The sequence below is a fragment of the Carassius auratus genome, chromosome 30 (assembly GCF_003368295.1).
Source record: "Carassius auratus strain Wakin chromosome 30, ASM336829v1, whole genome shotgun sequence".
NCBI classification, from domain to species: Eukaryota; Metazoa; Chordata; class Actinopteri; order Cypriniformes; family Cyprinidae; genus Carassius; species Carassius auratus.
The window spans coordinates 26,357,714-26,370,498 of NC_039272.1; the positions used below are offsets into that span (position 1 = coordinate 26,357,714).

The following is a 12,785-nucleotide window of genomic DNA, read 5'->3' on the forward strand; positions in this document are numbered from 1 at the left end:
GAGGAACATTATAAAAACTAAGAAAAGCAATATATAATAGCATAATAATCATAATGTTGTTGTTATTCATGTTTGCTATAATTTTATTGCTAATAACATTTGACTTGACTTTGTTCCAAATAAGTGAACTCTTATGAGTTTATGTTCAGTGTGAATGCAAAGAGAAGAGGGTTCATTTTTAAGATTCTTTAAAAAACTAAACAAACAAAAAGAAAAGTGTAAAGACCCTTAAAGAGTAACTGGTAGCAGAGAATAGACCAAATATGATTTGGTTTGGAGCTATTTATGTTTAGTTTGTTTCCCTTGATATGTTTGCAGCAGTAGCAGCATGATAAATGTTTATTTTATAGCCATTAATATGTTCGTTCTGGTCAATTTGAGCAGACAAAGTCTGAAATGACCGCTTTAGAACTAATGTAAGCTGTGTCTAAAACTGAAAATACAGTTTTAAAGCAGATTCTGCTGCTTGTTTTGTTGTGCTCAGTTTGGGATCATATTGAGTGAAGTGCATTATTGTCCTGGTTAATGTCACTCATCTTCAAGATGTTTACAATAATGACTTTTTAATTGATGCCATTATCAGTGTTGTATTAAATGTCTTTAGTGCTACTGTAAATGCACTGAGATTTTAGAAAGTGATTTTTTTTTTTTATCCAGTGTTTTTATAGTCTGAACCTCTTTGAATCCTCAAACATAGACCACAGTCTTACATATGCAATTAGTGCCAGTTAAAGGAGCTGGGGTCAAATTTCAATTAAACACAATGAAAGAAAATCACAGAAAAATGCATGCATTTAGAAGTAATTGTTTTATGGCTTTTAAGGAATATTCTGGAAAATCGTCCTGCTGCGCTGTTAGAAATGAAATGGACTTTGTACATATAGCCAACGTTATTGCTGTTCTCGTTATGGTGTCAATTTTTTCAAATACAATTGTACATAACGTAAATCAAATAAAAGTAGTTTTCACACACACACACACGCACAAAAAATGTTTGTCGAGATATTCCATAGATATCCCATAATGTCTCTGTCTAAGCGAGTGCTTTTGGAGAATGAGCTGATAATTGCATCATTATCATTCATCAGAGCAGCAGCACAGTGACTGACCCACAGGACACTCAGCGTCTCTCTTCTGTTCGTCTCTGCACGAGTCATTAGTTCATTAATGAACAAGTGTCAGAAAGATCATTTGCTCTTTTTGTTTGTTTGCTCAGGATAAGAAATGGATTCTCAATCATGAGGACGTCAATCTGGGAGAACTCCTCGGGAAAGTAAGTCCATATCCATTGTGCTTGTGTTTAGGAATGTTTAGAATACCTCCTTGTTGTTTTTTTTTATTTTTTTTTTTTATAAATTAATAGTTTTATTCAGCAAGGATGCTTAAAATTAATCAAAAATGTTGAAAGTGACACAAAAGACATTTAAAATGTTACAAAAGGTCTCTATTTGAAATAAATGCTGTTCTTTTGGATATTATATTCATCAAAGAATCCTGAAAGAAAAATAAAATTTAAAGAAGAATCACGTTTCAGCAAAAATATTAAGAAAATAAAACCTGTTATCAGCATGGATGCTAATTAGAAATGTTAATTCAGCAGCAGTTCTGAATTTTTAAATGTATTTAAATAGAAAACGGTTTTATTTGTTGTAATAATATTTCACAATATTACTATATTTTTGTTTTGATAAAATAAATGCATCCTCAGTGAGTGTAAGAGACTTAATTTAAAAACATAAAAGAAAATCTTGCCAACCCCAAACATTTCAACACTAGTTTATACTCTGAATAAATAGCATGATAATAACTTATTATGTGTCATAATTTGCATGGGAAGAAAAAGTGACTAGTTGGTTTAAATATGACAAAAAACACAAAAATGTGTCATTTTTTTGGACAATTAGCCATCTATCATGACCCATTGCTGTATGTCCAGAAAGCCATTTTAAGGTGTTTCTTTTTGGTGTTTTTATTTCAAATAATAAAATTAGACACTTAAGAAATGCTTTTGGACACATTTTGTTTCAGGGAAATTTTGGTGAGGTTTTCAGAGGAACGCTGCGAGATAAAACCCTGGTGGCCGTGAAAACTTGTAAGGAAGATCTACCACAAGACCTCAAGATAAAGTTCCTCTCAGAAGCCAGGTGAACCCACATTCACCACTTTATGCTTTACGTCACACTTGCTCTTTATCTCATATCTCATATTCCAACATCAAGAAATAATGTTCGCCTCATTCATATTCTCCTAAAAATGAGTGATGAAATAATGTGGTCATGTCCATATTCATTTATGCTTAACTCCACCTCTAGGATCCTGAAGCAGTACGATCACCCCAACATTGTGAAGTTAATAGGCGTCTGTACCCAACGGCAGCCCATTTACATAGTAATGGAGCTCGTACCAGGTCAGTAAACTGGATCTTTGCTTCAGCCATTAGCTGCCGAAACCCTTCCTCGTTAAAAGTGTCATCAATTAGTTTGGGGATGTTGGTGTCTCTCTTGTAATTTATTGCATATCTGTAGCTCATTTATTTTGCCATTTTTCAACAGGCGGGGACTTTTTATCATTCTTAAGAAAGAAAAAAGAGGACCTAAAGACAAAGCAACTGGTAAAGTTTGCATTAGACGCTGCTGCTGGAATGGCATACCTGGAGCTAAAGAACTGTATACACAGGTGAGAAAAACTGAAATGTTTCAGGCATAGAAGTGAAACAGACATTTTAAACATGTCAGATTAAAATCAGAAGAAAAACAAAAGTAATATATAATTTGTATTAAAAAAAAACATCTTATTATAGGACATTATTTTTTATGATATTATTTTCATGACCATTGGCCACAATGTCCTCCTGTTTGTCTTTACTGTAATCTTGATGTTATATTTTATGTTTTCTTGTAGTCTAAATTTAAATAGGACTACTTTATGCAATATTTGTAAACATTTCACTGCATTACAGTAAAAAATAACTACAATACAATTAGGGATGCACCGATATTCAGATTATTGGCTGACAAAAGCAATTATGTGCACTATTAGCCATCTGATGGCAGCTGATGATCAGGGCTCATATTTTCTGTCAATCAGAAGGCAGCAGAAAAGTGTGTCAGACAGCAACTTGCGTGAAGAAAATGTTTCTTGTGTTATATTTAGGGGCTGTCCAGTTAAAGCGATAATAATAATAATAATAATGTCTTACAGCACCGTTAACGCGGGTTCTGTTTGACACTATAATACACCCATAGTTCAATCCAGGGTTGCCAGATCCATGATTTTCCGTTTCTAAAATATTATTCGTAAAACACCTCCAGTCTAATTATCACAACGAGCTTTGTGCTTTGCTATTTCTGATAAGAAACAAATTCTCAGCTTTCAAATCCTGTACATTTTATCACAATATTCAAACAATAAATTCCATTTTGATGGACATAAATGTGGCGTGACCGACTGCTGTAGACTGCGTGAGTCTCTTATACTATTATACAAGAGGATGAAATCAGATTATAGCGAGACAGATACAGCATTTATCATTTTAAACATTTAAAAAGTGTCTCTAAATATATATCCAAATTAGAGGGAGACACGGGAGTGGATTTTCAAAAATGTCCTGTCCCACTCACGCAAAAAAAAATCCTGTGCAGTCCCAATCTCACAGGAAAAACTGTGGGAAAATCCCATCCCGTTTCAATCCCGGAAGAATGACTGCCATTCCTGCGCACTCATGGGTTTTATTTTATTTTTTGGCCGGAATCTGTCAAAGTAAAAAAACAACAACAACAAAAAATACACTTCAGTAAAATAAAAATTTTAAATATTTGTTTTGTTTTGCTATTTTAATGAACTGAAAGCCATCTTAATGTGCATTGTACACACATAACATTTCATGTAAATCATCCATGGTAACCCACATGTTTTCATTTTCTTATTTGATGTAGACATTTCACTCTCTATAGATTTATTATCATACACAGTTTCGAAGTTTCTCGCTCAAGTTCACGTCTAGACGGCAGAAACTTTATCTTGTTTGCTTTAATTATTTTACAGAAGCACATAATTTCGTTGTTATTCTGAGTGCACACAAATAAACGTGTACGGATTCAAAAGATTGATTACTTTTATCTCTATGACCAATAATGACGGAGTATTTTAACAACAGTTTTCCCTCCGCGCTCCGAGTATTTAATAATCACTCCGCTCCGCGTTCAGTGATACCAGAAACACCGCTCCACCCTCGCTCCATGGCTAAAATATTTCAGTATGTTTGTATTTCAATGTTATGTTCATAACGTAGCCTATATTAAAATAAAAAATTAAATAAATAATATAACAGGAGAGTTTCAAAGTGCCTTAGGCTACTGTGTGCCAACTTTTTTTTCCTACCACATGCCAAACTAATAACATTGTCAGCATTTAAAGGTATAATTCCTGCTTTCTCCTGTGAAATTTTTTTATTTATGATGAAAATAACAGTAGGCTACGTTTTCATCAGTTATTTTATCTACAGATCAATGCATTTCTTACATATTTCTGCTCATTCAAAATCAGATACTGATGAAGTAGCACTGTAAGATTACTTCTTTAAAAATGCATTATTGTGAAAGCAATTGCATGTGAATGTGCTGAATCTGTTTAAATCATACTTTAACCCGAAAATATTCATTTAAAGGAACTGACAAACTCTTTGAGAACTAGCCTTTAACTTCCCGCTCGGTTACTGCCGTCATTATAACCTTCTGATCAGAGAGATCCAGTTGTACTCGTGATGGAGCGGTGGTGGAGCGAGTACGACGCTCCGACTTTTAAAAATCTGCTCCTCGCTCCAGTCAGCATCACACTGCTCCACTCATATATTCTGATCAGGTGTATGCGACGCTCAGAAAAAATGTCAGCCTCTAATCCAAATGCAGCACCTAAAAATTATAGCACATAATTAAGTCTGGAAACACAGTTCTCAATATGATGGGATTGCACAACCTTTTCAAATATTTAATCTATGGTATTACATTTCATATTATTTATTCCTTTTTCATCCAGTAGCATAAGTGTCAACATGTTAGAAAAGACAAAATATTAGAAAAAGAAAATAAATCCAAAGTATTGGGCTGTGGGTGATTTTGTGTTGGTTTGAGGTTATATGAGATTGTGCTGTCTTTGAGATTTAGTTCTTCATAGAAACATTTTACAAAAAATTATCCTAAAAGAGACATAAAACTTTCTTTTCATTTTCAGTGAACAGCAACATATTTAATTGTCTGGAAACTTGACAAATATGTTTGTAAAATGAATAGGCGATTTAAACTTAAATATTTATGATATTTAAGAAGTATTTCTATAACTGAAACAAGCCTCATTTTTTCTTGCTTCTCTCTGGTGGAGATTATTAAACTGTGAAATAGGCTTTGGTGCATTGTGCTGTTTGAGGCCAGAGTTGGCTGGCTGAATACATGTCGCACAGAAATAAGCTCTGGTCGCTTACACTGCCACGGCTCCATCAGCACCCCGCTAAAACCCATTTACTATCAGACATGATCATGTTAGGGGGTGGCGGCGGTTTGAGCACCTTTTGTCAGCTTCTTCGCTCCCCCCTACTGTCTTTCCCCATCTCATGTCAGCAAAGCAATTTTTGGGATGTGACAGCCTAATATGCTTGTATGGCTGAGGATGTCTGCTCAGCATAACTGCCAGAGAGGCACAGCGCTGTTTGTAGACTAGAATCTTAAATCACTGGTTGGGGATGAAAGAGTTTAGATATACTGTAATCATCTTCCTTATATAAGAGAGAGACCTCAAGAATATGACGATCGACTTTTCTAGACTTAAAAAATAAAATAGATAAGGGACTGCTTTAATAAAGCGATACTCCATCCCCAAAATGAAAATGTTGTCATTAATAACTTACCCTCATGTCGTTCCAAACCCATAAAAGCTTTGTTCGTCTTCGGAACACAATTTAAGATATTTTGGATGAAAACCTGTAGGATTTGGCCTCCTCCTTCTTCCAACAAATCTTACTTGCTGCATTGGTGATGTCACGTGCATACACGCATGACAACGATTAGGAAAACTGATAGAGATGACTGAATTTTTCAATCCAATCCAATCCAATCCAAGCCAGTTTGTGATTGTGTCAAAAAAGTAACTAGAAACTCGCCAGTATTTTGTATGGTAACTAATATTATTACTTAAATTGGAGTTACCAGGTAAAGTAATATTTTTACTGTATTGTGTTGATACTGCCCAACACTGCTTATAACAAACCTATAAATGAAACAAGTGTGAAACTATTGTGCACTATTGTAGATAAAAAAAATAAATATATATATATATATATATATATATATATATATATTACATTACATTTACACTTATTCATTTAGCAGACGCTTTTATCCAAAGCGACTTACAGATGAATATATATATATATATATATATATATATATATATATATATATATATATATATATATATATATATATATATATATATATATATATAATGCATGTGGATTGTAACCCAAAAGTAGATCAACCGGGTTTATACTTTTTTTTTTTTTTTTTATATATATATATATATATATTAGTGACGTACCTATCATTTTGCATAAGAAATTCATTCATAGGGATATGGATTGGTCATATGGATTACAGTCATAAACTGTGAATAAATGATTATAAAAATCAAAAACTTTTTAATTGAGCTTGTCCAAAATCTAATTTGTGATGTAACAATATGTCAACAGGTTACAAACTGATCTAGTCCCAGAAAGTTCATGGCTGCATAACGCTTTTATTTTCATCTCATAGTAGTTGTAGAACAGTAAGACATGAGAACAGTTGGATATTTTTGACAGCAGAAGGCAGATGATGTCTGTATTGGCTGTTGGGGATCTCATTGGGCACTTGAATGCGGGTGTTAATTGTAATCACAGGATAATTGTTGATCTAGAACGCTTGCTTCAGCCCCTCACAATCATTTTGCTGGCAGAAGTTTACTTTTCTCAGCTTCTGATTTGAAACCAGTTTAGACCAATTTTCCCATAGATGATTTTGTTGGCAGGTGTGAATTATCCAATCACAGTCATGATTGTGAGCTGAGAGTGCATGTGTTGCAATGTTTAAGAGGCGGTATGACTGTGTTCCTTGAAATCTTGCAGAGATCTGGCTGCTCGCAACTGCCTTGTGGGAGAGAACAATGTGCTGAAGATCAGTGATTTTGGGATGTCCCGCCAGGAGGACAATGGCATCTACTCCTCATCAGGACTGAAACAGATCCCAATCAAGTGGACTGCACCGGAAGCACTGAACTATGGTAAAGCACCGACGGTGTCTGTGCTGCTCTTAGATCAGTGTTTCTCAACCTCTTTTCCTGCCGCAGTACTGTTTTAATTAGTAAAGAAATCACATGACACACCACTAAGCACTTAAAAGACAGAAAGAGGGAAAGTTCCCCCACAATAATTGAACAATGTGTCGTCATGGTTGATATTTTGGCTTTATATATGATCAGACACTTGCACTTTACATTTTCTGAAAAGCATGCTTAAATGGAGTTGACAAAAGTTTTTGACAAGCTATTGACGGGGTGTGTTTTGTCATTCATTAGAACGACCACAGATTAATCACATTACATTTTCATCAAATCACAGGGAATAAAGTTTGTTGTTGCTACATGGGCACTCGGTTTTTCTTCTTGTTTAATAGATTTGTTCAAAATATTATGATATACAGTAAAAGATCAACTTCTATTCACAGGATATTAAAAAAGGTAAACAACTACAACTAGACGGAAAATGCTAAGACTCTTCTCCAATCTTAAACACACAATAAATGGGAGTGTCTCTTAAGTAAAGAAAATAAGTACACGCTGTACTTATTCAAACCAATGGATCCAATGGCATTACATGCTTTAGTCACAAAGCTCTTTTGAATGCTTTTTATTGGTTAAATATCTGTAGAAACCACAAACAAGCATAACGATGACCAATAGCACTGATTTAAAATATTAAATGGAGAGGATGTTTTTGATCTTAAATCTTCAACGGGCATTAAAAGTGGGCTACTAATGCTGATTATTAAACTGATTGTTGTCATATTTAGATCATTATTACTCTCATTGAATGTGGGGAGTGTTAAAATAACACCAACAGTTTCAAATGATTGAAAACTAGTAACACATTTTGGCCCATATTGTGTTTTTTTTTTGTACGTTTATACTATTTGTCACCATACAACTTGCACACATGTTCTTTTTTCTTATTTCTTTTTTCTTTTGTACACTTAAATTATCAGTGACCTGGAAGTTCTTTTTACTTTTAACACTTAAGTGCATTCACAAGAAGTATTTTTGTGCTTGGATCCAGACTGGCGTTTGACATGTTGTTTAAATCCCAGGGAGATACAGCTCTGAGAGTGATGTGTGGAGTTATGGGATCCTCCTGTGGGAAACCTTCAGTCTAGGAGTGTGTCCTTACCCGGGCATGACCAACCAGCAGGCTCGAGAACAGGTCGAAAAAGGTACATGATCGATGTCAAATTTGAATTAATTAATTTTATTTTTATATTTTGTTCTGTTTAGCTTTTTTATATTTAATTAAATTCTATAAAAATGTACTGTTTTATTTCTGAAATAACTGGATACTATTTCACATTTGCTTTCTTTTAAAGTAGGCACTGCTCAGAACGTACAACACAGCGTGCAGTACCTTAGCACTTATGTTCTGCAATCTCTGTTAGCCTTTTAATAATCCTGTCAACATCTATCCACTGTCAGTTACTGATTTCTAATCAACCGTGACCGAACGTTTGTTTGTGTGGAATGCAGGTTACAGAATGTCCTGCCCGCAGAAGTGTCCAGACGAGGTGTACAGGATCATGCAGAGATGCTGGGACTACAAGCCTGAGAATCGACCCAAATTTGTGGACCTTCAGAAAGAACTGGCCTCTGTCAAGAAAAAATAGCCTTTAATGAGGAAATGGCTGAAAGGCCAAACTCAAACATACTTCACATCCAGGTGATCCCTAATCTGCAGAGAGAAACACAACGAATGTTTCGCCCTCCAAATGACATGCAATTACTGTGTGAACTGCCTATGCACCAGCTGTTTTGAGCCATTAGCATGGAGAGAGGTCTCAGCTTTGCTCTGATGTCAAAATTATGCAGATTTCCCCCCGTTTTTGGTAACTGAGCAACAGTTAAGCTACGACAGACAGCACATAAGATGTATTAGGTGTATTCAGTATGCCACTGAGTATTCCTCACCAGTGAAAAGGGAGGGTTGTTTTCCCCAAAATGAAATTGTCATCATTTGCGCACCTTTATGTCGTTCCAAACCTGCAGAACTTTACTTTTCTTCTCTGCAACACAAAAACACATTTTGAAAAGCGTTTTTGGTCCAATCAGGGAAGGTTCGTTGGGTCTCATGTTCTTGTTTTTTTATACTTGATTCACATTCTTCAAAATATCTTCTTTTGTGTTCTCCAGAGCAAAGAAAAAGTCATGCTGGTTTGGAAGGACGTGGGTGGATAAATGATGACAATGCTCATTTTTGGGGAGCTATCCCTTTGCAATATGGAAATGAATGTGTGCAGATGGACTGTTTGTCCACCCAATAACAATATTGCTTTTTCTTTTTTTATAAGTCCTAAAACCTAATGGTTTGGGGAGTTTTATAGTCAAGACTTTTTTTTATGCCATTTTTATGTTACTGGAGTAATAGGACCTTTTGTGGGAAAAAATAAAAAATACAGGTGTTTGTCATTCACACAAAAATCATCACATCCTTAAGACGTTCGTTGAGTGGCATTCCAGCGTTTCAGCACTCGTCAAGCAATGAGACCAAATGCATAGATTTACCTAAGTGTCATTTATAACTACAGCAATAGTCTACTACAGTCAGGGCATTCGGACTTTCACAATGCTTGCATGGACACTGCGTCAATCCACAGTTTACAAGCTCTCGAAATACTTCAACCTTACACCTCTTCATGGTAATACCATTCAAAGTTTAAAGTCATAGTTCAGAATTTAAGAAATAAAAATCTGTCATAATATGCTCAGCCCCATGCTTTTCCGATTGCTTTAAGATTTTAGTTTCTTCTGTAGAACACACACGAAGAAATTTACTATAATGTTCATGCTGCTCTTTTCAGTACTGTGAAAGAAAATGGTTACCGGAGACTTGCGCTTCAGAAAGCACCAGAAAATATAATAAAAGTGGTCTATACGACTTCTGCAGTATATTTCAAATCTCACTCTCCATTGTAGCTCTGTTCTTGTTGGTGGTTTGTCCATATTTAGATACGGAATGTGAAGGTACGACAATACTTTTAATGACGCCGAAATCCCATTCATTGTCACAAGCAAATATGATGCATCAAATGAAAAGATTTTTGTTGAATAACAACTTCAGTTTGATTTAATTCGGTCACACAGAGCGAACAAGTCGAATAGACTGATTTTCTGATACTTTTTTGGTACATTTTGTAGCTTGACAGTTTCCAGTAACTTTCAATGTATGGAAAAGAGCAGATTGCCTTCAAAACATCAGTTCGAAACAAAGAAATGCATACAAATTTTGACAGGATTTTCATTTTTCAGTGACCTATCTCTTTACATGTACAATGTTGCCATGTAGCATATTAGACGTCACAAAAGCTCTGACTGTGTTTCATGTTGTTTTTCCTCCGTAACCAGCAGCCAAAGCCAGTCCCAAGCATGTTTATTTGTGTCTATGCCATTGTCTTGGATTGTGATTTCTTGTGCTATTTTACGATCAGGTTTTCTCAGGCAAACCTAGTAGATGCATTTACCTACACAAGTATTCCAGGTTTGGGTAGACCATGATGTGTTTTGTATTAAGAATTTCCCAGGTTGTTTCCTGCCATTTTGGTCAAGTGCCATTTTTTTTCCATGCTCATGTACACACGTTTTTGTTCCCGAGTCACATAAATTTGTCATTCCATTTCCAAAAAAAATGGAATCGTGGTTTCTTCAAGGTTTACTCTATCAAAGCATTGCTTTTGTATTTTGTAAATACTTTTTTTGTAGATCCAGTAATGTAATTTTGTAGGTGTTTGGTTTTTTCACTGCAAAACTAATGATATTCAAATGTGGATGTCTGTCAGGAAGATGCGTCAACTTTCAGCTGTAATATTAGCGATGAAGACCCAGATCAATACTGCTCTAATATTTGCACATTTGGAATATGTAAAGAGGGTCCCATAGCATTGACTGTCCTTTTTTCTAGTCAGCAAATCTTTTTTTGTTTTTTTTTCTCTCTCTTCACGTTGTTGCTATCACTAATGCAGCCAATAATCAATGGACATGCAATACAGTGCATGCGCCAATCATCCAAAACTGGTGACAATTTACACAAAGCTACTGTATAATAGTTTGGATTTGTATCCTTGCATGATTCACCAGTGGGTTTTCAAAATTATTATTATAATATTATTTTTTTGGTGAAGCTGAGCTTACATCAATTAAACTACTGCTGAGTGAGCTCTTCCGTTTTTTTTTCTTTTCTTTTCAATTATCCCTATAGCGTGTTGTTTGAAATACTGTAATATAATTCTATCATCTTAATCTTTTGCTTTTTTTGTACCATTCACTATAATTCCTACAGTCAGTGTATTAAAGCAAACGGCAGTATTGTGTCTCACATCATTTTGAAATCGGTGTTACTCAGAGACATTAGATTCTCTTTCCCATGTCTGACTTGCTCATGTAAACGTCCATCAGAAAATGGCTTGCTTTGTTAGAGCAGCGATTACTCTTTTCGAAGTCCTTAACAATAAGCAAAAGTTTCTGTTGTCTTTAGGATTGGGAATTCTTCCTTTATTTTTGTGATGGAAACACTTAATGTATTGATTGCACTTTTGGCCTTTTTATGCTTTAAAATGATCTCCTGATATAAAACGGCATAAAATAGCTGTGTCAGGAAATGACCGATCCATGAACAAAAGTAGAAAAGCAACACTGGACTAGATTTTCACCCCTGCCGACTGAAAGAGGAAAAATGAGAAGTGAAATGGTTGACGTTAAGAAGGCTTGAGTCCTTGTTTTCCATGTCGTTTTCTTTCATCTGTTTGTGTTTGCTCATAACACCTCTCTGACGGACAGTCAACTATAACGATGTCTGCTCATTGTTTATATTGTACACTTGCAATAAAGTTTGGATTCTTTGAATTTGCTGCTTGAAATGAGTTAAACGTTAGGGTCACAGTTTATTTTAAAAGTCCAATTCTCGCCATTAACAAACCATTAACTACAACTTTTGCCTCAAACTCATAATTTGTTTAGGTATTTGTTAAGTTTAGGTATTGGGGATGTAGAATATGGTCATGCAGAATATGTGCTTTCTTAGCACTAATAAATGGCCAATATGTTATTAATAAGCATCATAATAAGCTAGTTGGGGTGAGGATTGGTCTTTCTATCAAAAGGAGCACTGAAAAGCTCAACTGAATGATGATGTGTGTGTGTGCAACAGGGGCTTTCAATAAAAAAAATAAAAAAACTGTTTAAAGGGAAGTGCTTAACCTTCAGGAGGTCAAACTGAATATTATATAAGCTGTCTGTTTAAGTGTTTTTTTTAAACTTGCTACCGAAATTTGGGGAAATGTCTGGAAAGTTCTTTTTTCTAGCAATAACAAAAATATTAAGAGAAATACAAACTTGAAACTAGTTTGGTTGTATGGTTAGAGCGTTGGTTTATAGATGAATTAAAATTAAATAATACTTTTTCTAGATTAATCCCATAAATAAAAATAAATCAATTTAATTTT

General features: G+C 34.8%; 1 protein-coding gene across 4 annotated transcripts in view; it reads left to right on the forward strand.

Annotated features, from left to right (window-relative positions):
* The window catches only part of fer (fer (fps/fes related) tyrosine kinase), a 31,002-nt gene extending 18,816 nt beyond the window's left edge, over positions 1–12,186 (forward strand). For all 4 annotated transcript variants that reach the window (XM_026212463.1, XM_026212462.1, XM_026212461.1 and 1 more), the window contains 7 exons: positions 1,217–1,273; positions 2,029–2,144; positions 2,313–2,407; positions 2,553–2,676; positions 7,154–7,308; positions 8,391–8,513; positions 8,821–12,186. In XM_026212463.1, the coding sequence (XP_026068248.1) occupies positions 1,217–1,273; positions 2,029–2,144; positions 2,313–2,407; positions 2,553–2,676; positions 7,154–7,308; positions 8,391–8,513; positions 8,821–8,957 (807 nt within the window). In that variant the 3' untranslated portion in view covers positions 8,958–12,186. The remainder of the gene's footprint in view (positions 1–1,216; positions 1,274–2,028; positions 2,145–2,312; positions 2,408–2,552; positions 2,677–7,153; positions 7,309–8,390; positions 8,514–8,820) is intronic.
* The last annotated feature ends 599 nt before the right edge of the window (positions 12,187–12,785 follow it).